Source organism: Terrapene carolina, unplaced genomic scaffold, assembly GCF_002925995.2.
Source record: "Terrapene carolina triunguis isolate 2854851 unplaced genomic scaffold, T_m_triunguis-2.0 Scaffold238, whole genome shotgun sequence".
Classification (NCBI taxonomy): domain Eukaryota; kingdom Metazoa; phylum Chordata; order Testudines; family Emydidae; genus Terrapene; species Terrapene triunguis.
The window spans coordinates 10,183,298-10,210,914 of record NW_020664589.1 but is presented as its reverse complement, the minus strand read 5'-3'; the positions used below and the strand labels follow the sequence as shown (position 1 = coordinate 10,210,914).

The 27,617-nt window shown below is 50.4% G+C and overlaps 1 protein-coding gene across 1 annotated transcript; it reads right to left on the bottom strand.

The window, feature by feature from the left end:
- Positions 1–404: 404 nt before the first annotated feature.
- Positions 405–27,617, bottom strand: ADAMTS13 (ADAM metallopeptidase with thrombospondin type 1 motif 13). The gene is made up of 32 exons (XM_029912742.1): positions 27,485–27,617; positions 27,150–27,216; positions 25,957–26,240; positions 24,451–24,592; positions 23,749–23,885; positions 22,733–22,816; positions 22,469–22,593; positions 21,181–21,327; positions 19,406–19,540; positions 18,951–19,101; positions 17,906–18,010; positions 17,115–17,266; positions 16,407–16,470; positions 15,379–15,505; positions 15,014–15,162; positions 14,240–14,360; positions 13,420–13,500; positions 12,957–13,138; positions 11,388–11,523; positions 10,424–10,553; positions 10,156–10,335; positions 9,412–9,601; positions 8,153–8,270; positions 7,643–7,772; positions 7,346–7,525; positions 6,755–6,934; positions 5,522–5,726; positions 4,569–4,917; positions 3,657–3,803; positions 1,580–1,756; positions 1,047–1,231; positions 405–801 (listed from the first exon to the last, which is right to left on the bottom strand). Exons 1-32 carry the CDS (start codon positions 27,557–27,559, stop codon positions 643–645), a joined length of 4,794 nt encoding a protein of 1,597 aa, XP_029768602.1. The 5' UTR covers positions 27,560–27,617; the 3' UTR covers positions 405–642.

Sequence of the window (27,617 nt, the reverse complement as noted above, 5' to 3'; positions counted from 1 at the left end):
TGCTGCAGGACATGTAGTGCCCAATTCTCATTTCTGCATAAGGCCCCTTTCCACCATTCTGATAGTCAAGTGGGTGTAAATGTCAGGGTCCTTGTACACTGCTAGAGTGTAAAGGAGCATCAGGTCCATCAATTATGAATGGTTTATCCGTCCGCGACACACATTCATATCATTGGCCAAAAGGAAAAATGCTGAAGCGTTAAGCTGCTGACTTTCACTAACTGCTCTAATCTACATCTTCATCGGTGGAGGCTGAGGCACTGTGAGCAGACCAGACCCTGCTAACAAGGTGACATTAGATCACAGTCATCACTTGTGCTTCAGTCTCCCAGTCATTCGTTTCAGACCGGCAAGTTGTCTCACTACTAGTTGGGAGAGACAGGAAAAAACTTTTAAGAGAATCATAATATTTGACGGCTATATAATGCCTTTCACGTGAGCATCTCCACATGCTTTACAAATATTAACTGAGCAGCCCTGTGAAGTAGACAGGTATTGTTATTCCAATTAAACAGAAGGGGAAACTGAGGCGGAGAGGTTAAATGACTTGCCCAAGGTCAAACGGTGAATCAGTGGCAGAGCAGGGAGTCCTGACTCTAATTGATCCACTGCTTCCCTGGCTGGGGTGTCCCTTGTTTCCATTTATCTGGGCTTTCTGACCCAGTACTCTGCTCGGAAACTGACACGATCTTCTGTAAAGCCTTCATTAAATTCAATTTCAGCCTGGCTCCCCGACGATTCCCAGAAGAACAGCTGTTTCCCACGAAACACTGTTGTCTTCATGGCATTCACATCGCGTATCTGAACAAAGAAAGGAATGAATCACAATCACATAGCAGTCTGCCTCTTTCAAGCAAGAGCATTGTTTGTGCTATGCCAGGACGCCTCAGAGAAGCGCATCACATTACACTGGTGTAACTGAGATCAGAATTGGCTCGATATGATTTCCAATGTGCTTTGAAGCTCGAACGTAGAAGCAAACTTCTCAGGGCCTGTGAGGGGAAAAGCGTGAGCTAGAGGTGCCCCGCCCCAGGCTGATGTCTCACCGAGATGTAATTGGAGTGTGTTTGGTTGTTTTCAGTCCCCAGGTCCATGTAGAGGGCATGGATGGCTATGCGATACCGTGGAGCCACGTTGATAAAGGTCCGACATGCCACTTGTCGTTTTGGGTCCGGCAACTGTCCGGGATTCACTATTTCACCCCAGGGACCAAACAGCTGCACATCACAGTCTGGGATGGGGAAGCGGGGTAGGAGAGAAAGCAATTTGGAACACTGTTTGGTACGTCCATACAAAAGAAAGCACGCCCAGAAAGTTCCCCGGTGCACTCCAGAAGGGGATCTCAGAGCACGTGCAAGCATCTTGCAGGGACTCAGCTTCAATATAGAAGGGCAGCCAATGGAGACGACTGTACCCAACATTCAATATTCTGCCTTCAGCTGAGAGGCCTCCCTGTGAAGGAGCAACATCTCTGGCCCTTTGGTCTCCATGGGCAGCCATGAACTGCACAGTGAAACTCAGTGGGCCTTACTTTCCCTGCCCCTGCCCTAAAGCCACAGTGAAGAGTTCAGCAAAGTACCTTGATAATATTTTTTTGCAGCTGCTTTGCTGTTGTACTGAAGAACAACACCATTCCCTGGCAGCAGGAGGCGCTGTCTCACCATCAATGTGTTGGTCCTGGAGTTTACGGATGACACCGTCAGCTTCTTACAGCCTGTCCGCCACATTATCCGTCCAGAAAACAGCACGATCTCCCCTGTAATAAAATTAAATAGTGATAAAGGACCCTTTTACCGCAAAGTACTTTACAGAGAAAGTCTCAAAGGTTAACATCCGTGAAAAAGCAAAAACAACCAGCGTCGAGGCAATGATCGCAGGAAGGGTGGTCAATGAAAACGCTTCCCTTAAGCAGAGTCTCACTTTCTGCGGCATAAATGGTGATAACTTTGAAGACACAGCCAAGGACAGACGTGAATGGATAGCAACTGTCAATCAAAGATGTAAACCCTTTGAGGAAGACAGATGCAAAAAACTGACTGGAAAAAGGGCCAAGCGTCATGCCAAGTCCTCAGCAGGAACCTGCACATTCCCATGTGACATCTGTTTGCAATCTTGCGCCTCATATACACCTACATGAGAACACACACGCTGTCGTGACGGCACAGTCGGATACAACAGACAGCCGTATACTTTACAGCTCTAAGAAATTGCTTTAGAGACTAAGGTAATGATCACTTCACCCATCAATGAAATGCAGCACCTCTGGCATGGAACACAGCAGCTGTTTAACAGCACACAACAGCGCTATGTAACAGTTCAAGAAAAGAAGTGGAGAAGAATCAGGTATCTAAATGAAACCACAAGGATATTTTAAGGAGCAAGATTATAATTGGGCACACTGGAATCTGGCAAGGAGGCTGTCGCTAATACCTTGCTAAAAAGGTGCCGTGAACTCTTTAATGACCACCAATGGCCAGGACCATGGTTTCATGTCTCATCTCAAAGATGGAGTCACCGTCACCAAGGGCTGCGCTCCATCATGGCCCTGCGGTCATTTCTACATTAACACTAATACATGACGCACTTTATTAAGGAAGTTAAAAACATTTAAGTAGCACCACAAGTTATCCAGGGCTTTACAAATATAAATATGACGTGGTCTCTGCCCTGAACATTTTCTAATCTGTGTAACGCAAGATAAACAAGAACAAAGAGATCAATTCAGGATGGGAGGATTCTTGATCAGGAGAAGAAAACTTAAAAACAGAAGCAGATGTTTAGTGGGTAAATGACTCGTTGCCAAACCTAGTAATTCACTGTCTAAGACACTGCTTGTAAAGTATGTAAGACTGTTCTACATAAGAGCTATTGGGTTGGACTTAAACATTTCTATATATCTGTGTGCTTTATTTTGAAAAACTTTTATAGTATTTCCCAGTAGGTGGTTATCTGGAATCACAGAATATTTGATGTGTTCTGGTTCCAGGCAGTAAATGAACTGCACTTGGGAGCATAAGACCCATGATTCAATGAGAAGCCCCTGGTGGAACTTACACTTATATCATGAGAAGCTCAGAATACACATCCGTCCTTCGTTTTTAAGGCTGAAAGGGGCTGTTATGATCATCTGGTCTGACTTCCTGTGTCAGACAGGCCATGGAATTCCAACCCATATTTCTTACATCTAGCCCTTAGCTCGTCAATGTCAGCCATGAAAGTGATTTGATTTACTTTATTAGCCTGCACAGACCCCATCATTGCAGCATCTGGGCCCATCACACATGAAAAGCATCACTTTATAACAGACCAAAATGGGAAGTAATTTTCACCCCCACCCTACCCCACCATGCACATACCTATCACCAGTCAAGGAAGAAATCAGAAAAAATTGGGAAAGAAAAGGCAATGGCTTAATTTAATTCCACCTGGTAAAGACTTGACCGAAAAGATAAACCTTGCGTAGTGTTTCAGGGGCTAACGCACTTGGGCTGGTCCATAGCTGGAGACCCTCTATTGAGAACACCCTGGTGCCTGTCCCCAACAATGGACGTGCAGGACTCCCAGCAAACGTGTACATAGAAGTAACAAGGAGGAGGCAGACGCAGGGTTCTGGAAATCCCCTGCCAGGGATGAGCTCTGCTGGCTCTGGAACGTACCTGCACTGCAGTTTAGGGAGCTCTCCAGCACCTGGACTGTTAACACTTCCCCCAAGGGGCGTCCGATGGAAACCGTGCAGTCACTGACCTGCAGGCCGGTCATGTTGATGACCCCGGTGGAGTTGAGGAAGAGCCTCCCACAGACACCTGCGCAATAAAACCAAAAGCACAGACGCCGGGGATGAGTACACGCAGGAGGAGGAACGTACGCCCACTGACACCACTCCCTATACATCGTGGCATGTGCACCGTACTGTCTGCAAGCTCCTTGGAGCAGAGACTGCGATCACTGCTCCTGAACACGTGCCAACAGTGTGCTTGACCTCTGTACAAGACACACAGCCCTGAGGTGCTTGCAGTTCAAAGAATGCAGGAGGCCCTGGGAAGAGAGCTGTTGCTCGTAACTCCCTTCTGATGGGTAGCCCATGACGCCTGGAAGGCGTGACCCACAGCAAGACCCACAGTGAATCCGCTCCGACTTTTCAGTCTGCAGCAAACCTGAATCAAGGTGCGTACCGGGGGCTTCTGGCTTGTGCTATGAATGTTCCATGCAGCTCCTAGCGAGATGCTCTTCACAGCAAAGCAGAACAGGTGAACTCTGAGCAGAACTTGCTCGTCACTAGCCATACCAATGTGCTGTACCCGCTTGGGGCTTTCACCCTCCTGAGCTGAGAGGGAGCTGCCCTGGATCTGAGCTTGCTGTGGGCCGGAACTAGGCTCTGCAATGAATTTCATTTGATTTTCAATGATCATGAGCCTGGAATCTGAAGTCTTGACCCAGACAAATTTCCTACTGCAGTACTGGAGTGCTCCCATGCTCCCTGCCAGAGTACTGCCTAAGTGCGGGAGGACTCTCAGACTCCTAGCTGGAGTACTGGCTAAGGACATCACCCTATGTAATCACCACCTAACTGTACGCTTCATCAGTGTCCTCCTCCCCCGCTGAAAGCTCCTCAGGGCGTTTGGGTGAAGGAGCCAGCACCCTGGTTGGAAGACGATCCAGGGCTTTGTATTCCGGCCTCTCGGGATAAATGGTGGCTGCTGTCGTTATCGGGTTCGTAGCTGAAGTTGGTATCTGGTGTTCTGATCCCGAGGATCCATCCACCGCAGGCTGCTCAGGACAGGGGCTGGCAGAGCAGCCACGCACCGTGATGGACTTGGGGGAGCGCATGCAGAAGACGGGGTTCACGTGCTCGTGGGTTTTCGGATTGAGGCAGAAATCCTGCCGCATCTGAATGCCGTTCCCACACGACGCTGAGCACTGCAGCAGAAGAAACCCAGAGGCCTTTATAAATCCACAGTCAGGGTTCTATGCAGGGGGAAGGAGGTTCAATGGCTAAAGTGCACATCAGGGAGTAGGGAGCCCTGGGTTATAGTCTCAGCTGTTCCACTGATATTGGCCAACGCATTTAACCTTTACGTCCTTGAGTTTCCCCAACTGTGAAATGGAGATTAAAGTGCTGAGCCACCTTACCGAAGGACCCTGAGACCCACAGATGTATCAATACTTGTGCACAATAGTGATTAGGTGGGTGTCTGACAGGGGAAGGGTTTGACCAAAGTTCAGAAAAGATTTGCATGGAGCACATCGCCCCAAAACATGCAACGGCAATTTTTAAACAGCAGCCAAAGACCAGAAGTCTAGCAACATGGGGGCTGCACAGATACCCTGCTCAGGGAGGGAGAGAGGAAGGCAAGATGGATGACATCCCTAGGAACAGTTTGGTATTTTGATGGATGCTAACACCATGCAGTGTGCGAGAGAGGAGTTATTTCTCCTATAACGGTAGTCCTGGCATTTGCTATGAAGCCAGAGGGCTGCACAGCTCCTGCACCTAGCGCTGCGTTAGAAGGGTAGCAGGTACCTCTGTCCATTCGCTGAAACCCCACTCATAGGAGCACATTCTGATGAAACAGGGGATGCTGGGGAGGGGTTTCTCGGCCTCCGGACACGAACTCTCTTCCAGCTCGGTCTCTAGGCCTTGGCGGAGCTGGACACAGGTGATCAACTGCGTGGCTAGGCCGAGCCCACAAGAAGAGGAACACGAACCAGTCACTGCTATTTTCCATCTGATCCAAGGGGAAGGAGAAAATTCAGTGAGGACTGATTCCCCTCCTCCCACCAGCCCCTGCTAAAAAGCACACCCTGCGACTTCCTCATCTTCCCACTTTCCCAGTCATCCACAGACTCCCTTCCTCAGCCACATGCACACTGCAGCCTGGGATCATCCCAGCTGACCGTGGCTCCAATCCACATCTGGAACAGAGCCAGTCCCTGTGGCGAGGTTAGAATATCTGGGGATGGTGTGGAAGTGGGTCCTCTGAAAGCTGTAGAGCAGCATCTTCGGGTTTTGCCGAAACCCCATGAGCTCAATATTTGCATGGGTGTTCACAGCACGTGCATCACAAGCCCTTTCCCCCCTCCCCTAGGGAGACATGTACGGGCTGAAATGAGTCAAGATCTGGTCTTCTCGTGATATTTCCACCCCCCTGAAACTGACATATCCTGAACAGACCAACTCTTGTGTTATTTCAGCCCAGGAAACAGCCTCCTGCAGCATCAAAAACAAAGACAGATACTACCGTGTTTCCCCGAAAGTAAGACATCCCCCGAAAATAAGACCTACTTCCAGTTTTGCCTCTCGCTGTAATATAAGGCATCCCCCGAAAATAAGACCTAGCGGCGGGCGCCGCTGCACGGCTCACTGATTGGCCGCAGGACAAGAAAAATAAGACCTCTCCTGAAAATAAGACCTAGCGCATCTTTGGGAGCAAAAATTAATATAAGACACTGTCTTATTTTCGGGGAAACACGGTAGAAGCCACACGCCCTCCTAGCCAGCCTGTGCTGAACATGCTTCCACTACCACCCTGCTGTGCATCTCCGTCCTGAAGTTACGGGGTCAGAAGTGACTGGGCAGTGAACACCCTTCCTCTAGAGCACAAAAGCACTTTGTCTCCAGCTTCTGGAGAGTGACAATCCAGAGGTCCCCTCTGTAACCTGGCTCCCCGACCACACTGGGTTGAGTCCATGGCACTTTTAAAGACACACACTCTCCCCAGGCACACGCGGTCTTGGTGAGTGTGATTACAATGACCTTGGAGGGCACGGCTCCAGATTACACAGCTCCTGCTCCTCTGGGCGAGGCAAACCATGACACTGTGCATCTGCTACAATCTCTTCCACCTTGTCCCCGGTCTCCCTCGCACAGTACAGGACCCTGCGCAGCACACCTCCTCCGCAGCTTACGCTGCACGAGTCCATTTTGTAATGCCACCTGGGAACAACGCAGCCATCAATGAGCGACTCCAACCCTCAGCGAGCCATCCCCCGGCCATCAGTGAACTAAGGTGGATTTGGGGTCCAACCTCCAGAGAACTAGACCCAAAGATTTTCTTAATGGGCTTATTTGGGAGATTTGCCTGCAGAGGCTGTCAGCCCTATTTAAGGCTACAGCTGATTGTCCTTTAGTTCACATGGTAGATGCCTGGGGTACTGGAATGTCTAAGCACAATTTAGGTGGTAACTGTGGTGTCCACTTTTACAACCCCAGATTTGTTACAACGGGGCTCCTCCCCGCTCCGAGGTAGTGAAGTATCAGGGGTATTGGGCTAAGGTTTCCCATGGCACATAAGCATGCAAGGGCTTCACTCAGTTATACCCAGGCCCTAAAGCGACTAGCAGTTACCTTGCTGGGCATGGATCAGTGCCGCACTCCTTGGTGCTGTCTGGCCTGGGCATCCTACCACATTTGGAATGAGGAAGAGGACGGGTTGTATTTCCTTCTTGTCTTACACAGCGAAGAGAGAGTGGTATTCTCCCTCCTCCACAGCTCACTGGGCATGCAGCCAGCTCCTTCACCTCCCAACTGGGGGGGACAAGAATGGAGAGAACATCTGTACCAGGACCCACACAACACTTCCCCTGCGGGAAACAGCTGACCCCATCCCTGGAGGCTGACAGTGAAAAGAGACCTGTCTCGTACCTTGGAGGGCACAGCGTGGGATTGCAGCTTTCCAGCCTGCTCGCTGGCTTTGGCACTTGATTACAATGTTTCTCTTGGGTTTCTTCTTTGGTCTCGAAAGCCACACACACATAACGAAGCTGGGCCACACCTAGACGGGAAGGGGAGACAGTCTGATAGCATGGCATGGATGCGACTGTTGAAACAAGATCATTTATGATAGCAGCAGCCTCACGCTGGAGCTCAGTGCTGTTTATAGATCAAGCAAGCGCTGCCCAAGGTCCCGGAACCTTCTATTAGTACCAGCCTACTCTGGATTCAAACCAGGAACGTTACAGGGGAAGGCTCTGCACCCTCGCTTCAAGCCCCGAGCCATGCGCCCCTAACTCTTCCAGACTCTGTGTACTTGTGACCACAGCCACACGCGCACCCCACTCCTCGTGGTGAAAGGTTAATTGCACGAATGCACGAGGCTGCCGAGCTCATCCCCAGAACAAAGAATGTTTCCGTGCAGCGTCACAAGCATCTCACCTCCGCCACAGGTCACGGTGCATTCGCCAACGAGAGGGCTCCAGACATGCACCGAGCGATTTTCCTTCTGGATACTCCCAAATGGCACCAGCTCTTCCCGTGAGGGCGAATTGTCCTGCTTCCAACAGAGCAGCAAAAAACAAGTGACTGGCAGCTGCTGCTCGCCCAGGGCCTGAGTTAAGCCCATTGGAACCAAGGGAGTCTTTTCATTCGTGTCAGAGGGCTCTGGACCATGCCCACAGCACCTGTGATCTCTCTCACAGACACTTCCCCATGCTTCCGCTGGAGCAGGGGCAGATTCCAAACTGGTATGCAAGGCTGGACCCCCAGGACTCCCCCTCAGTGATGCAAGCTGTGCATCTAAGCCCCCACAAGAATCTCCCTCTGTGACTGAAGAGAGACAGATTTGAGCATTTTCCTTTTAACTATTTTAGTGGGACACTGGCCTGTAGATTTTAGTGCTGGCGAAAGGCGCCCGACAGCCCTGGAGGCCAAACCCCGCGTTTATCCCACACAGCACTCTCAAGAGACGTTTCCCTCACAGGGCCCCACCAATAAGGCTGAGCCGTGTGGAGAGAGAGCCCCTCCAGACTTCATGGCCAGTAAGTCTCTGGCCCCTTGGCTGAGACTGCCTACATGGGCACCTCTTGGTTCCCACTGTGGGGGTGGGTCTCTGACATGGACACACATTGTCTCCAGATCGCTGACCTACCTTAGATAGTCATCACTTTCAGTCACGCCTCACCCAGGCTGGCTTAGAACCAGTGACCTGCAGGGGACAGTCTCTACACCCCATTAACAATCCCCAGAGCCAATCAACTCCCCCTCCATCTTCCAGTTTCATTCTGCAGTCTGTTTGCGAATGCCAGGCTCCCTCTGACAGACGGCCCCACGGGTTTCTTTACTGGAGGTGATTTCATGAGGGGATGGCTCTCTGTGATAGATGCGAAAGCATTTCCGCCTCTGCTTTGCTTGGAGCAATATGGCTGCGTGGGAAGGAAAGCAGGTGGGATGATGCCCAAGGGGGTTTAGCCGGCCCCTCCCAGAATTAAATCACCCCCACCAAAGCCTGATGAACCCGGCAGCATTATCTAAGGTGAGCAAGGCTCCTGCAGCGACTACATGAGACTCTGGACTAATGAGCTGTCCTCTGTGCGTAACACCCTCTCAACCTCCAGCAAGAAAATGGTCCTTCCCAGCCTGGGATCCTCCGCGGGCCAGTGTGTGAGGTTCCCCATTAGCCAGGCCAGCGTACTCACTGTGTTCCAGCCTAGAGGACAGATGTTAACCACACATGGCACAAAAGCGAGAGGTTTTTCTTCCGCCGGGCACAGGCTGTCGTCTACTGTGGTCTCCAGTCCATCAAGAATCTGGACACAGGTCACGTTCTGCTGGGTGACTCCAACCCCACAGATGGCAGAGCATTTGCCCGGCTCAGATTCCTTCCATCTACATGGGAAATAATAGCACCACTCAAGGATCTCAAAGCACTTTATAAACGTGAATCAGCTGACCCTCACACCACCTCCAGTAGGTAGGGATTACTACTCCCATTTCACATATGGGGAAACCGAGTCACGGAGGGATGACGTGATATGTTCAAGAGGTCGCACAGCAAGTAGTGGCGGAGCTGATTAAAGAACCCAGGCGTTCTGGCTCCCAGTCCCCTACTCCAGCCTAGACAACACTTAGACCTTCTCCCGATTAAGAGCCGTGCCGCTGGGGAGAACACTTGGTCTCTGTGATTGGAAAGGAAGGGCAAACATCCCCTCATGGCTGAGTCTCCACACTCCCAGCTTGAGGAGCTGTTGCCCCCGCAGGAGTCATTGTGAAGGGCATAGGAACAGAAATGGTTACGTGGCCCGGGCAGGAACAAGGAGCCCTCAGGAATGAAGAACATGCAATAACCCACCCTGACCATGGGACTGTCACACAAAACAAGGGGAGAAAGAGTCAATGATTTATTCCCCCCCACACACACTTTCAGGGGGCCTCTGAATTACCTTATGGGACACGTCTCAGTGCTGCATGCCTTGGTGGAGGCAGGTTTGGGAGCATCCGTGCATTTGGAATCGGGAAGAGTCAGGATCAAGCCCCCTTCTTTCTTCATACAGCGAACCAGCCGCTCCATCGCTCCACCCCCACATGTGGCACTGCAGGGGCCGAAGTCCCCCGCCACCCAGCTGAGAAAGGACAAGAGCCAGCTATGCCCATCTCTAGTGATAAGAGACTTTAGCTTAGTGGTGGAAAAGGCCGTTCAGGAATACTCACCCTTGTGGGCATGGTGCCATGGCACAGGGCTCCTGCCTGGAAGTGGGCTGTGGAGTTTCCAAGCACTGCTGATCATCTGTTATTTCATTCCTGGTCTGGTCAAAGCAGGAGTGATCGACCAGTAGCACCCCTGGGAATGAAAGTTCAGTAAAATATTAGAACCGCCATTGCTGAGGTCCCCAGCTGAAAAAGGGAAAGGAAATTCTAGGCTGACTTACGGGCTGGTCTTTGCTCTTACAGAAAGAAACTGTGAGTTCCCTTTGTCCAATAAGACAGAAGTGAATCCCCAAATGTGTCAGAGAAAGAACAAATATGGGAATTCAGCCCTTATATAAACTTTTAAAACTCTATTTCTTGAAAGATTTTAAAGTAACTTTTTCGCGATCAAGAGGAAGGTTCTAAAAGATAAGCTGTTGAACTGTTAGTCCAGTTCCAAAACAGAAAAAAAAAAGTTTTGTGCAAAAAAATTCATCCAGCTCTAGATCGTCTAGACGTTAGATAATAATTTGGTTTCAGTATTAAGACACTTCACTGGCTCTAAATCATAGACTTGATGGACTTTGACCAAATTCTTTAGCTGGGGTTTATAACCAAATGCACAGCCACCTTCTTAGAATCCTCTTTGGCGTTTATAAGGATTGGTTATATTGAGTATTAATTTGAGGATTTAATTCCAATCCATTGTTGAATCCAGCTTGTTGATTTGATCATGATTTGATAGCTGTACTGCTTTATTCTTAGTTTAATTTAATATTAGTAATAACAGCTTAGATCTGGCCACTTTTTAAAATTTCAGTTTGTTTAATAAGTTTTAATAAAATGTATGAAACCGACACCAAGCGTATTTCTTTCAATAAGCAAAGTGAGTCCAGAAGGTTTGAGGACTTAGGTGGATAGCAGCCAGTCAACCTCCAAGCCTGAGCAGCTTCCCCCAATTAACCATTGGTTCTCACATCTGCCTCACCTTCCCCACAGCTCACCGAGCAGGTCCTGAACTGAGGAATCCACACATGTGTCTGTTTCTCCTTTGGTATAAAGTAGCTGAAGGTGATGTCTGGGTTGGTGACATCTCCATATTCTTTCCCATATTTCCTATAAACCTGGGAAGGAGAAGAGTGTAGAAATCTAGAGCTTAACCCAGGTCAGTATGGTGTTGCGTATCCAGATCAAGTCAGAGGAATGTGTCTGAGCACATGGATAGCAAAGATGAAACCTGGGTGCAAGATCTGGATGTGGATTCCAAACACTCCAGTAGCTGGGGTTTCTTTTCATACCCACCTCTAATAAACACCTGGTTGTATCAATGCCAATGGAATTTCTGTCAGCCAATCAGCATGCTGGAGAGTTTATTAGTATTCCCTAATAAAAGTTTTTAAACTCAGCATTCTAAAAATGGTCCAGAGTTAGGACATAAGGCCTTAAAAGAACTTCTCAACCAATCAGGTACCACTAATAGAATCGCGGCAGTGCTGGTTTCTGATTGGCCACAAGTACAGTCTCTGGTCCAATTGTGACACTTCCTTTCTATATGGTTCAGGCAATCAACTCTTGCTGCCCTACTCAGAAGTCCCTTACACACAAAATAGCATCATCTGTATTAAATTCCTTCCCGCATCTTTGACTGTTCCCTGTTTAATTCCAGAATTTATAAATTAACTGAAACATAGTGTCTGCAGCCTCTTCGTTATCCTGATTATCACTTCTCATTATACTCTCTAATTAATGTAGTGCTCGTGAAAGGTGCTGGGTGAAAAGCCCTGGAGTGTGACAATCTCTGTGTGTTACAGCACAGGCAGGGACAATGCAATCTTTTCTCCCACTGCTGCTCCCCACCAGCACTCGCCCCCAACTCAGAGGGTCTGCCTCTGATGGCAGTAGAGTCTCTGTGGCCAGTTCAGCCCCCTTGCCTCTGCTGAGACAGGCAAGTAGAGCAAGCTGAAGTGGGGGGACTTACGCTGTGAACACCCATCCATTGGGCACTGAATAGACACTACGAAGCCAATGTTCTTTGTAAACATTTCAAGTTAACACTGGCTCTATTTATCACTTCCAATCATTCAAATTCAAATTAAGTCTGCCATAAAAACCAAAACCCAAATCTGAATTCACGTCCTGATAGGGACATCCTTCATCTGGGTGGCTTTGCCTCAGCATGTGTGTGTCTGCTACTGGAGCATGAACCTCGGTAATGAACGATGGGAACTGCTTAATTAGAGAAACAGTAATTCCACCAGGTTTGTTCCTGGGAAGGGAACCGACCTCTTGCATCACAAGGGAGATTTGCTGCCAGGATTCCGCTGTTTTCTCCTTTCATCCAGCCTTCACCTAAGTCTACAGAAAACCCACAGGGAACATGTGCTCAATCATTTCCAAGGATAAGGAAACCATCACCAGCATGGAGCTCAATTTCTGCTGTTGTGGGGGAATCAGCAAAGCCTCAACCACCATCAGACTCTGCCTTGTACGTCTTAGCCCTGAGCCACGCAGCCCCAAGCCAGTTCTGGCTATCCCCCTTCCAGCCCTACCGAGCTACCTGTATCTCAATGTCCTCTTGGGTTGGCCCATCGACATGGACTTCCTCCAGGCTTGGCAGGTTGTCCTTGGTGAGAAACACACTGTATTTGATCTGGTTGTCCTCTATTACCGACGGATAGGTGGTGTTCAAGGAGATTCTCTCCCTCCCGGCCACCACATACCGACCTTGGACCTTCACAGCTAGAGAAGCATCAATGGTAGTCAGGGCAGAGAGGTATTGTGTGTTCACAGAATCAACTAGAGACAATGGCTTCCTTCTATGCATCCACTAGTGACCTCTCCAGTCTATTTTAAACCTCCCAAGCAATGGAGCTTCCCCCGCTTCTCTACAGAGAGTACCCTACAAGTGATGAGATTGCACTGCCAGGACCCTTCCCCCCAGTCTGCCTTTTCTCGAGACTGCCTGCGTGTTTGGGGGCACAGGAACCAAACCGGCCCGGTAGCCTTCCCATTATACTCACCCAAATGTGTGAAGAGGGGTTTGCGATTGGCAACGTAGACGAGGGTGGTCTTGTGAGGCAGGGCTAGAAACGTAACATACTCTGGGAAACGAACACAGAGAAGACGCGGTCACATTCACTTTTGCACCTTCTGTAAGGAGTGGGGGGATTTGTAATGACAGTCCTTGCCCTCCCGGTGCACCTTCCGAGGATCTCAAAGCACTTTACAGACAGTAATTAACCCTCTAAAGTCCCCTGCACAGAAGGTATTATATCGCTATACTACGGAAGGACAGGCGGAGACACAGAGAACTAAATCCCCCCCGGTGTCACTCCACTGACTTCAGAGTCACCCCTGGGACGGATAGAGACAAGAGAGCTTAACTGAATCAGTGGCAGCCCTGGGAAGATGGCCTCAGCGTCCTCCGCTCACTTTCCATTTTTAAAACTACCCTCCAGAGACGTCTACGTGAGGGTGACGGCAGGGGCTAGCTCAGGCAGATCAACGTTATGCTGCTCAGGCAGCCCCCTGCTTTACAGAACTCAGCTAGGCTGAGCTCGTCCCCACAGGCCAGAGTTCAGGATCCCTGCCCGTGGCAACAAGGGAAGCCACACTGCAAAGGGTTCAGCGGGGAACCCAGGCTCTCAGGCTCCATGAGCATTAATCTCATCAGTCTCCATCTCTGACAGCCTCCACCAGCATATCCCACACAAAACCGAAACAAGCAAAACCACAGCCAAGAAGCTGCATAGGGACAGCACCGAGCTCGGCCTCTGCTTTGGGGGCATCCGGCAACTGAGATAGACCCTGATGTGGAGAGCGGGGCTGTGGCTTGCAGACCTTTGGCTTTTCCTTCTGTGTAAGAGCCGCTCACTCTGGTGCATGTAGCGTTGTCTCCCCCGCACACCCTGCAGGAGTCCATCCCCATCCCAGAGTCCATCCTGCCGTCACAGCCGAACACCTGAGCAAAGGGGAGAGCCACAAGACCGGCTTATTCTGGGAAGAACGTGAAGTGATCGAAGCGGCATTTCCTGTGTTACATTCTTTAAGCTACCTTTCTCTTTGTAACCCCAGTGAGCACGGATACACATGGGCAGAGGAAGCAAGCGCAGATGGTGGTTACACCGTGGCTTTTAGAGTCAGGATTCTTAAATTCTATTCCTCATTTTGCCACTGACCCCACTGTATGACTCTAGGCAAACCTCTCCTGCAGGAGAGTTAGTTCTGTCCAGGTCTGCCCACTTACCTTAACAACATATATAGCTATGCAAGCTGAATTGATAACAAGGTTATTTCAGTCTCATGCATCAAGGTATAAACTGATTGCTGCACTGGTCAGGAAGGAATTACACACGCATGTACAGTACTGTACAATCAGCAGGGTGGACTAGCTGGGGAGGGTTGGTATTGGATGCACAAGCGGGATGCCCAATTAGTTAGTCCAAAAGTTCGAACAGCCATAACAAATCCTGGTCTTATAGCAGAGCCAGCCTCAAAAGTTTGGGTCGCAGTTTGCTTGTTCCTCAAGGAGGTGACTCCTTTGAGACCATTTCGATCCCATGTCTGAAGCTTGGCCCGGATCCACCATCCACTTGCGGGGAGGCAAATCCTTACCCTGCAGCTGCCCATCACGCACAGATCGAAAGCCGCTTCAGCTCTGCCGTTGCTCTGCTCACACCTGGTTCCATCGGTGAAACTGACCCCACGGCTCACCATGAAATTCTTCTTCTCTGCCTTGCACATGTGTTTGCACAGGGTATCCCCTGGGGTGACAGACATGGGGAGAAAGGCAGAGTTACTCAAGCAAAAAGGCACAAGAGAGTCAATTGCACTATGGGAAGAAGGCAAAAGGAATTGTCAGGAAAGGCTGTAACCACCAGTAAAGCTGCCATTTGATTTGCCATTAAGATCAGGACTCTAGGCTGCACTGGGGGTTCTCTATCCCAAAGGAACCACTGTCTCTCTCTCTCCCCCTTTACCTTTGGCATAAGCAGCAGCCGACGTCCACTTATAAAAAGACGGGACTTCTGGAATGAGATACAGCGGCTTTACATTTGTCGCGGCACACTGGTCAGCCATAAACTCCAACTGGGAGGTCAAACAGGCCTATGGAAGAGGAAGATTATTTAATGCAAGGAAAGTGAAATGGAATATAATAAGAGCAGAATCCCAGGAACCACTTCACCCACTACCTAAGTGCAGCCACCTCTGGGGTGAAAAGCAGCAGCTGACAAATAGAAAAATAGCAAATGAAGAAGACTATCCCATTGAAGTGAAGTTGCAGGAGAATTTGGGGAGGAGGAGATGGTCTAGGAATGGGAGATAAATGGTCTGCAGATGATGTTATCTTTCCTACTTATCCAAAATAAATGCCTGGGGAAAATGTGAACAATACAAGCATGGCCCCTGTTGAGCACAGTCCCGCACTGAAAGGACTCGGGGTATGTACATTGCAGCTAGAGGGGTAATCTTCAGCTCGGGTGGACAGACTCACACCAGATTCGTGCTAAAAGCTGCAGTGTTGCCATGGCGACACAGGCACTGGGACAGGCTGGCTGCCCAAGTACAATCCCGTCCGAGACCCTAGGTCAGTACTCAAGTGGCTAGCGCATACTGTCACCCGCACCATCATGGCCACTTGCATGCTAGTTCAACCAAAGCTAGCGGCTGTCCATCTACCTGGGCTGGAAATTACCCCTCCCTCGGAGTGCCTGGCCGGCTCTCTGAGGGGTCCCAGATAAGATGCGTTATTAAAGATTTATGGGGCTGGTCAGTTGTTAGTCAGTAATTGGCCTCAGTGACAGTGGAACAAATACCTGTCTTGTCACACAGCTGGAGACTGCATGCCCAACGCTTGGTTTCCTTCCCAGGGAAATCAATTGTTTCAACTCTCAAAGCTGTGGCCCTGGATGGTACAGTTCTTAAAGGGTTAAAAGTGGCATATAAACTGACAGTGCATTGCTTGGCCACGTGTGTGATGCCTGCGGAGCTAGAGAAGGCAGCCTACCTGCGTATTGCACATCTCAGCCTGGAGGTCTGCTCCCCTGCACTCCTGACCCCCGAACGCAGGCCTGAAAACAACAGACATGTGGGTCCGCAGGCAGCCAGGCGGGAGGCTGGAAGAGCTGCCCCACAGTGAGGAAACAGAGGATCCTGATCATCCAAATACACAGGATCTGGGAGTGCCCAGCAGCAAGATCTGGCTCGTGGACAGCCACACCGAGCCGGCTAATGAAACGACAGCTACACGGGTCAGTGATGCAGCCAATCAATGGAGCGACGGGGGGCATGGATCAGCGTTCATGTCGCACTCCCAGGCTGGGGAAGCTAATGACCCAACCAGCAGACCAAATTCAGTGATGAATCCTGGTCATGTGCCACCTGAGGCACGTTGCGCATAGGCTAAGAAGAAGAATGGAGCAACACAGGGATCAAGGCACTGAAAAGACTCATCCGGACAATGACACGCCTGGGCAGTGGAAAGGCAACGAGACCTGAGAATGACACACACCGTCAGTAGAGACACAAGGAACTTGTTACACTGGCAAAACACGCGGCACATCCGAAGCTGGGTACAGCGCAGGACGCCAGCCCACGTTTAAATGAACTCGAACATGTGAAACAAGCAGAAGCACGGACACTTTGGGCCTGCAAACAGCCGGAGGGCCCTGCGAGCACCTCCAATGGCGCTGCCGGGAAAGAGGAAAGTCTTTACCTGGGGTTGTTACAGAGTCGTCTTCTCGTTACAACTCCTCCTCCGCAGCTGCGGGAGCAAGCGGTGAGGGGACTCCAGCTGGACCACTGCCCATGCACCACTGCCACAGGGTTCAGCTCTTCCAGAGAGCTACAGCGTCCCTTGGAGCACCACTGCAACCCAGAACACCACCGAGATCAGCAACGGCAGTGCCACAACTAATACTGCAGGGAGCTGGTGGGGGGGGGGGGCTCTGCCCCTTCGGCTGGGAGAAATGCAACTGGAAGGGTCCAGCATCTTGTGCCTCAGTCACTCCCCTGCCTGGGAGGGGAGGGGAGGGAAATTGGACCCCAAATCGCGAGGGGAAGAGCTGAGCGAAGCATCTTCTCCTCCAGCTCTACCTCCCGTGGGGGACAAACAGTGAAAACATCCTATGCCGATAGCATATTTGATAATGGGCTCTTCAGACCAGCAGACAGAGGGATGACCCAGTCCAACGGCTGGAAGGTGACACCAGACAAATTCAGACGGGAAAAAAGGTGCAAATTTTTAACAATGAGGTTAATTAACCCTTGGAGCAATTTACCAAGGGTGGTGGTGGATTCTCCATCACTTTTCAGACTTAGCTCTCTACATAGGAAAGCTCATTCGTCCCATTGTACCAGCCATCCACTATGCCCTGTAGCCACCCACTCCGCCACCCAACCATCCAATGTGCCCTACCGTCACCCACTGCACCGCCCTGCCCCCCCATGTGCCCGGCAGCCACCCACTCCCACCTCCAATCTTCACAGCGCCTGGAGCCTCTTTACCTTATTGATCCCACACTCGGTCCCATCCAGAAGGGGAACAAGAAGGCGTGTACAGCTGGTCTGGTCAGCCCGATGGGTGTGGCAAGAGAGAACTCTGCACATGTCCTGGGAAGGCAGGGAAGCCAGGCTGTTCAGTGCGTGCCCGAGGCTGTTGTGCCAGTCACTCAACCTGAACTCCCGCCCCTATCTCACCAACGTAGGACCCCCACGCCTCCCAGCCAGAACACTGCAGACCACGGTAGATGGCTTCCCTAGGCCGGGCCATGGCTCTGTGTGTGCTCGGCACTCACAGGATACCGGGGAGCAGCAGGAAGACAAGCATGCCTTACCCACACCCACCCAGCCGCTTCCTTCTAGCAGGAAGCCAGCACCTGCTCTCTCCCTCCAAATCCCAAGGGCCTAGGCAATTTCCTGAGCGTCTCCATTTTGAGTGGAAAGAGGTGAGGCCCATGCTGCATGTGGCAGGCATTGTAGGCGCTTCCAGCGACTGGCACTGCCAATCGTTATGGCACAGGACGAGGGTTGGTCGCTGCGGCTGAGGTTTGCAGCCGGATTAGTGTTTCCTTGTGAACGAGACACATTAACAATGCTGCGCATGGCCTGCAAACAGCAGGGAGCCACACAGTCTTGTACAAGGGAGGGGCCAAAGGGGATCCGGAGAGCAAAGAGATGGAGTAGAACAAGAGAGGGAAGAGGGAGAGCTCCTCACCACACGGCGTCTCTCTCCCTGTGTGTTTGTACAGCACCTAGCGCAGCATGGCCCTGACCAGGTCAGGCTCTGTGGGCACTATTGCAATGCAAATGTTAAATCATAATGAAGAGGAGACTTGAGTGGAGGAGAGAGAGGAGGGGCAGAAAAAGGGGCAAGTGATCCAAATTCTTTTTAAGCCTGCTCTTTGCCGAGAGCCCCCCCACAGATGAACATTGCCCCCCCTCAATGCCAGCCCACCATGCTGCTGCACCACCACGCCCGTCCCAGCTGCAGTACTTTGGGGGTGGCCGTTACCAGCCAGAAGCCCGAGGGGATGGAAAGTATTGTACCTACAATGTCATTCCTGGCAAAGGTGCACGCCGTGGCTGCTCTCCCAAAGGCTATTTTACACTGCTCGTCTGCGCCGTAATATAAGCCAGGCTTCCACCCAGGGATGCTGCCCTCCAGGTCCGGCAGGTCGTTCAAGCAGCTTGCTTGGCCTGTCCTGGGAAAGCCACAAGAGACATCACTTTCCCGCACACACAGCCAGCAAGGACACGCACATACGCTAACACAGGCGCAAGGCCTTCAGTCTGGGAGCTCATTATTGGTGTCCCGGGAAACGTGAGCATTGGGCTAGGCTCAGAGAGGTCTGCTCTCTTCACCACTTGTTCATTCTGAAAATCAACCAACCCCCCGAGGACTTACAGCGCCTCATTCTCCGAGAGTCCCCCACCTCGTTCCTTGCCTTTCTCCTCCCCCCAGCGCAGACATGCCGAGGAGCATGGAGAACAGCTGGTTCCTTCTACCTGAGAAAGGCAAGGAACTGCTCTCTGCTGCAGTCCGACCAGACCAGGTCCACGCTGTTGCGGCTGCCTTCGGAGCCCATGACATTGCCACTCCCACTGCACCGGTTTCCTTCGCCATCGTGATGGAGTCCAAAACTGCCACAAGAGATAAAGGGGCGGGAGGCGTTATCGATAATCTCCAGCTGATCTCCTGGTGTTATATTGCAGGAACGGGGCGCAGTTTCAACCCCCGGCTGGGAGGCACCACTCCTGCGTTCTATTCCGGGAGCGCGTGAGTGATCTTGGCTAAGTCACTTCCCTTCTCTGTGCCTTAGTGTCTCCCTTTGTAAAAGGGGGTCAATAGTATTTCCCTGCTACGTGGCAGTGGTGCGAGGCGTAATTCACCGTTCATAAAGTGCTCTCAGACCCTCAGCCCAATGTGGAGAGATGCAACGGGAGGGAAGTGCAAAGTGTTAATTAATATTGAAGTTTCCACTACATTTTGTTCTAATTCCATCTCCCTCCCTTTCTCCATAGCGCACAGCGCTTTCTCCTGAAGAACGCTAGTGCTTACTGGGTATTATTGACATTACATTAGTGCCTCTACGCCCCAGTCAGGATCAGGACCCCCTTGTGCTTGGCACTGTCCATACACCTAGGAAAAGATGGTCTCTGTGCTGAAGAGTTTACACAGGCTAAGAGGGACGAAGGATTGGGGAAAGGGTGATGAAAAGGCTCCATTATACCTGAGGCGGACGGAAACGTTTGGATGTGAATGACATGGCTCAAGCAAAATAACGGGCCAAATTCTCCACTGGCATAAACGAGCACAGGCCGGCTGATGTCACCAGAGCTGCACAAATTTACACCAGCCAAGAATTTGGAGCAGGGATTATAAATCTCTGCCTCTGTTTTGTTGTGTTTTTCTACATCGCCAGTCTTCCCCTCGTTATCCTCAACCCACCCATAGGTAACTCACTGCACGGTGTTCTCGTCACCACGCCCCGCCCTGCCACCAGGAGTCCCCACCATTCTCTGGACCAAGACCCCACCACATCGATCTGCAAAGGTGACCTGTGGCCTCTGAGGGGCTGGAATCCAGCTGGTGGCACACTGAGCCGAGCACGTAGGACGTCCATGCAGAAGAGGATCGGCTTTGTGCAGAGTGCTGAGTACCTCCTGAGGCGATGAGTGCCCTCAGCTCCCAGTGAAGACGATGGGAGTTAAGGGAGCTCAGAACCTTGCAGGATTGGGTCCCTCATTCCCATTCCTTCTCTCCAGAGTTGGGTTTCAAGCAACCTGAGCAGGGCTGTCCTTAGGCATACGCAGCATACCTGGCTGCGTAGGGCACCCAAAAATTTTGCGCCAGTGCGGCGCATTCTGCATGAGGGAGAGGGCACGGGGGTCTCTGCAGGGAACTGTGACTCTCCGCCACAGTGAGGAGGGCTGGGCGGCTTGGTATCCTTTGCTGCCTCGTCCTCCCACCCCGGGCTGTGAGCCCAGGCTGCCACAGTGTCTGCTGCATACGAAGCTTGGTGTGTGTCAGAAATGGGGGGGGGTCTTCTGGGGGTCCACAGGTGGGGGTGGTGGCTGTGCCCCAAGTTGGGCATAGGGGCACCAGTTTAATAATACTGTGTAGGGCCCCATAAATCCTAAGGATGGACCTGAACCTGAGGGAACCCCAGCACCGCCCGAGGGGATTTGCTCGCTCCCTGAACTCAGCTTGCAAACAGGGGCCGATTTTCTCTGAGTGAAAGGGCTGACACTTCGTGACTCTCTGGGTCTTGCCCTCTGACCTGTGCCCGATCTCATGGGCTATGGTGACTCCCAAGTCGAAGCCAGTGTCCTCAGTGATAACGCAGCTCCAGGAGGAGGAGCAGGCTCCCCCGAGCTGGGTGACTCCACGCAGCTGCTTGTTTCCATCGGGTAACTCCAGGTCAAACCTCAGAGAAGGGTGAGACAGGTGGGGGGGAAACGGGAGAGCAGATCCATTAGGATTAAAAACCCAAGCCGTGAACATTGTCCATTGAAAACGTCTTTAGCCTCTCCCAGCTCAACCTCGCCAGGTATTTACCACCCCCTTTCACTTTGATACGTCCATCTCCCTGGGGCTGAGATGCTCAAAGAAGGCTTCACTGAGGCCTTGGCTACACTGGCGCTGTACAGCGCTGCAACTTGCTGCGCTCAGGGGTGTGAAAACGCCCCTCCAGCGCAGCGAGTGCAGCGCTGTAAAGCGCCAGTGTAATCAGCGCCTGCAGCGCTGCACGCTCGCTCGCAGCACTGCAAGCTACTCCCCTCGGAGAGGTGGAGTACATCCAGCGCTGCGAGAGCTCTCTCACAGCGCTGGCGGCGCGACTACACTCGCGCTTCACAGCGCTGTGAATTCCCAAGTGTAGCCAAGGCCTTAGTACCTAGAACCTGCTCAGGTACCACCCTACCCAGCACGTATTGATTAGATATAACCCTGTCTGCAGGAGACAGATACAAGAATCCCCTCTGTGCAGAGAAGAGCAACTAAACAAGGACATTACATTCAATGGGAGATTGTCGGGTGTCATTAGCTACGGTCAATTGAGAATAATGTGAGCCTGGGAGCCAAGCAAATGTGTGAGTCAGAGGAAATCTCTGTAGCTGGGGAATTTCTCTGTAACAACCACTGGGTTTCTGCCTCTTCTAGACTTTTCTGCCCTCACATGAGCCTCCCGTGATCATGCAAACATTGCTGGGGTCGCAGGCCTCAGCTGGAATTGTGCTGAGTCCGCCACAGCCGGGCTGGGATATTCCCATTAACACTGAAGCTGAGGAAGTGGAATTGTTGAGCATTCAGCCCCATCTGTGCTCTGGGAGCTGGTGGGTGCGGACATGCAGAATACCTGCCCCTTCCAGACCAGGGGAACAACTGGCATGAGGGCTTTCTACACCACAGCAAGCCACCCGCAAGGAGAATTGTAAGGCGCCTCTCCAAAGGCTGCACATTTTCCTGCCATCCCAGCTGAGCACGTCCAGCAGTTGCTGCGGTTCGCCTGACTCTGCCAGCCTGACCTTACGTCTCTAATCTCCCCTCAGTCAGGGGAGTTCTGTTACCTGGTCACATACAGGACAAGGTCGGCGTGCAGGGGATCTGAGTCATTCTGGGGATTGACCTTCTTGCTCCACTCGCAGACACTGACCAGCGAGGAGGTGATGTTCGTGGTGATGTTCATACCCACCTAAAGAGAAGGCACATCTTCATATGCCTGCCCTTTAGTGGCCCTGTCACAGGCTGGCTAGCCCTCTGAGGGGAGCTGGGCTCAGCCTCACCTGTGACAGACCCTTCTAAGGGTTGTGAACAACCCCCCCATGTTCTACCTCTGGTTCTGTCAGGACCATCATTCTCATCAGGTGAACCCTGAGCTGAGCTCCCAGAGAGGCATCTCTCAGCAGCTCGGCACCCTGTAAAAGGAAAACCAGGAGCCAGAAGGAGTTTCATAATGAAGATGCAGGTGTGACTCCTGTCTGTGCCCTGCACTGATACTGAGGCTTTCCTACACATACCGAGGATCTTCCACCGTCCCAGCTGGATGCACTGCCAAGGTGACACACTGGGTCATTAGAATGGACAATTATAAAATCTGCAACTCACCAGGGAAAGAAACAGGCAGATGCATGAAATGCGCCCGTTACAAACAGAACCAGGATTCATCTGAGAACTAAACTCAGTGGAAGCCACAAAGTCTGTCCACTAATGTGCACTAGATTTAACTAATAGGATTAAAAGCCTCCTGGAGAGAGAGAACCAGGGATTTCACAGGATGTGAAAATGAATGTCAAGACCCCCTCCAAGTCCCCCAGCCCCTGCCATCCACATGAAGACACAGTGATACGTTCCTGCCTGGAGCAAGGTGGGCAGCGCTGAAGAAATGAATAATAGAATGTTAAAAGTCATACAGTGAAATGATAGATTAACTCAAATACAGCCCAATCCAACACCCACTGAAATCAATGGGCGCTGAAGGATAAACTCCTAATGCTGGAGCCAGCACCCAAACAGCTACTAAGGAAATGAAGGGACACATTTTCCAATTGGGGCTTTAAAGCTGCACTCCCCGCATTTGTGAATGCCCTCCTTTATGCTTGCAGCTTCCTGGATGAGGGTACAATGGCCCAGGCAAAGCAGGTGCCTGCACACTGAAGTGGCTGCTTTGCACCCCAGTCCAGCATTCTGTACGTCCCCAGGGGAGGGGCGCTCCCACTCACTTCTGTGGAGGCCCTTCCAGAACATTTGGCTAAGGGCTTAGCCAGACGCCCCCTCAGAGGTCCCTTCCAACACAAGCCACCATAGGCTCAGGAAACGTGGCACTGAAATCAAACAGAAAGCCACTCACGATGTTCAGGTTGGTAAGGATGTACCTCTCGGTGTCCTCTTTGTGGAACTGATAAACATCAGGGCCCACTACCACCAGCAGCTCCAGGTGCATGAATCTCCCCTCTGCCCTTTTCCAGAGACGAGGAGATTTTCTTTCTACAACGTGAGGGAATACAAGGGAGGTTAGGATGGAAGAAGACCTGGAAGCCCCATAGGTCCATCCCAGCCTATTGAACACTTACGAGCAATACATTGCTTCCTCCAGACACTTAGCTAATTCCCATCTGCCCTGATTTCTAGTATCTGCTGCTGCCACCCTTGGTAATTTATCATGCACAAGATATCCCACCTACATACCCTGAGTCCTGACTCATCCTCAGCTGAAGTTCCTCTCTCTTTGCTCTTGTGTTTGGCAGTAACTGGTGAGTGACAAGGCCATGCCTATCCGACCAAGAGAAATCCTGAGTCCTTACTGAGGCTATATGTTGTTTTAGCAATGGTGAAAGCAGACGGGAGAGTGATAGACTGCAGCTCGGCCTCTTCTCCAAGGCACAGACAGTGCTCCTGGACTACACAGGTCTCAATGAGAGCATCATTTACACGTTGTGACGGCAATAAGTCCTGCCCTCACCGTCACTCAGGCAACCCCACTGACTGCAGGCAAAAAGAGAGGGCAGAATTGGGCCAGGGGTTCCTCTCTTGGCCCCGAGACATCCAATACCTCCTATCGTCCTTGACCCTCTCCCTGCCGCTCTGAAGACGATGTGGGGTCTGGGGAGGCTGGGGTCTTCCAGCACATTCAGGTGTTTGCTTCTCACAGGCCTGATGTGAATCTTTTCCTCGTTCACGATGACGGCCCCTTGCTAAAGAAAGCAAAATCCCACCCCTACGTTATTCCAGAGGCATTCACCACCAAGAGAAAGTCACAGGCCACCTCTCCTCCCACTCTCCCCTTTACCGCCAAGATTTCCCAAATGGGTGCTGCACCCAGGCAAGACTGAACATGTTTGGCACATCAGGATGCAAAACCAAAGGCTTCCTGTTTGTTTGTGATAGGTAGGATCCTACTAGGATCTAGGAGGGAGTGTGGTCTAGTGGTTAGAGCAAGGGACAGGGTTTTAGGCTTCTTATATTCAGTTCCTGACTCCACCACGAACTTGCTGTGTAACACTGGGTGAGGCATTATCCTCGCAGCTTTCTCGTCTATAAAACGGGGTTACTATTACCTTCCTCAGGGCAGTGTGACGCTTGGTTCATTAATGTTATAAAGCACTTTCAGGTCCTCATAGGAAAGGATACTAAATCAACGCTAATTATGATTATTGCCACGGAGTACCTCACACATCATCGGGATCTCCCGTTAGCAGAAGGATTTGGATGAACACCAAACTGCCAGGTTACCAAAAGCTCTGAAAAATTAAGCTACTGGAGGCTCAGTGAGGCAGCATTGGGGTGACCAAAAATAAGTGTTTCAAGACCTTCCTCCCTTTGAGCTGGTGTGGGGGGAGCGGCTTATTCCTTTCTTTGCCTGTTTCTACATTTTCTCATGGCAGAATTGTGATCCCATATACTGTACTGAACTGCAAACCCTTCAGAGCAATGACACTGACTTTTCTGGACTCTCTGAAATGCCTTCACAGTGCTATCTAGCTAGGAGAGATGGTCCCAAGCCACAGTACCGGATCAGAAACCCTTCAAACTCTGGAGGGAATTTGGATTTGAATTTCTCAGCTCAACCTCACTTCTGTAAAACTGATCTGAACCCCCTGAGACCTTGAAGGAAGTTTGGACCCAGCTCCAAACTTTTGGGCTTTGGACCCAGCACCATCAATTACTCACCAATAAATAAAAAGTAAATCCCCTTATGTTTTCGAGAGGGCAGGGCATTTTCTTCCATTCCAAGCTCAGGGTGAAACTCATCCCTAGGCAGAGGGGCCAGCACCAGGCCAACGCACCACATAAGTTCCACTTCCACCCCAAGCATTCTTCACAACGCCTTCAAGGTCAAAGTGGAACTTTTATGGAGTGCATAGTCCTCGCACTGGTCCTCTGCACAGGAATGAATTTCGCTCTAACCCCTTATTTCTGATCTGACACTTTGCTTTCTAGGCACCTGGGTCTTCACGCTGAGACAACTGGCCAAGGGCACATGGCAAAACATCGTTGGTCATTAGTGGTTGTAAATGCAGCCGATGTTTTGATTTCAAAGTCTATGCTGCATACTCACCAGCTGCCCTTCGCAGTAAGTGACTCTACATTCAGCCCCTGGAGGGTGCAGTAGTTGTCCACCGGCAACGCAGGTGCCTGGGAATTGCTTTAGGAAACTAACGGAGGAGTTCAGCTTTCGATCGCTCACGAAGGAAGAGGAAAGAAGGACGTGGTCCTCTAGGAATTCAAAGGCGTAGAGTTCTCCCCAGGCCCTAAGGGAGCAGCGTTGAACTTTACAAGATTTTGGTTCAACTTGGTCCTCTTCACAGGGACAAGCTGGCTGAGCAATAACAAATTCCGGTACTGGAAGAAATACCAGAAATTACTAGGATTATAGACATGCTTAACAGTAATAATAACGATGCGCGGGAAAATAAATACAATTATCTGCTTCCATGAAAAACAATACTCTCCAAAGAGCCTTTTCCCTTTAATTATGTCAATAACCCTGGTCCTCTGTGTTTTTATCCACCCCGAAACTGATGATATATCACCTTGCAGCTAAAGCACAGAACTGGTCATCAGGAGGTCCAGGTTCTCCTATTAGCACTGAAACTGACTTGCTGTGTGAACTTGGTCAAGACTTGTACCTCTCTGTGCCCCCATTTCCCCACTTGTATATGGGGAGAACAATTTACTTGACAAAGAGGTAAGATATTTTGAGTTCATCAGATGTAAAGCATTATAGAAGTGAAAATTATTATTGCTAGGTACTGTACAAACATGTAAATACACAATGTCCCTGCCCTGAGAATCTCGCCTAAATTTAAACAGTATCTTAATCCTGAATTATTATCAATCTAAAAGTATTATTATATTTTCTTGAAATGTTTACAAAAAACACTTACATAAAATCATCATTATAGTCTATACTCTTGTACCCAGCTGATCTGGATCTGTTCCAGGGTTATTTAGAATCTTTCCTTCTATGAATTGTGCACTAAAACAATAACAATATGCAGAAGGGGAAGTGAAACAGAAAAGTGCTAAAAGAATTACTGGATCGGATTTCCAAATAACAGACCCAATTCTGCAAACACTTACACACTTGAACCAAACTACTAAAGTCAATCACAAGCATAAGTGTTTGCAGGTCAGATCAGGGCTAACGTCAATAAAAGTGTGTGCTTACTGATATCAAATATACAGTATCAGAAAGAAATGTACAAACATGACACATTACAAAATTCAGAAGGAAGAAGACTTGCATACCATCAAGGACTGCACTGGTGCCAAAATAAGAAAAAACGTCTTCTGCATCCAACGCCTTGAGAAATTTCTGCAAAAAGAAAAATAGCAGCTTTACATTTTCAAAGCAAAAACAAATGGAAATAAAACTTTATTCAGCACCACCCACCCTGCGCAGAACTTCAGCAATTTAACTATTATTCATTTTCATTTTGATGTCTTTAGTACAGAATGATCACCCAGAGGAGATGGTTGTACTTTCTTGATTAGCGGGGCTTGAGACATTTTGGTTTGAACGCACATTGTCCTATTTCCTTGGGGGGGGGGAAGCATTCTTGCAATCTGGAGGTCAGACTTACCTCTTGGAAAGCTGCTGGCCAGCAGAATCCCAGAGGGATCACCGCAAAAGCTAGGAAAATTGAATTGATGGTCATGTTGAAGGAACTGCTACTGACACTCAACAGCAAAGGCTGGCCTGGGGTGATTAAAATG

Coding starts and splice junctions, on each gene's coding strand:
- ADAMTS13 (XM_029912742.1), bottom strand. CDS start 27,559: ATGACCATCAATTCAATTTTCCTAGCTTTTGCGGTGATCCCTCTGGGA. Junction 22,817..23,748: donor TCCTTACCAACCTGAACATC/GTGAGTGGCTTT, acceptor TTCCTTTTACAG/GGTGCCGAGCTGCTGAGAGA. Junction 17,267..17,905: donor CCGAGTGTGGGATCAATAAG/GTAAAGAGGCTC, acceptor TCTGGGTTGCAG/TGGTGCTCCAAGGGACGCTG.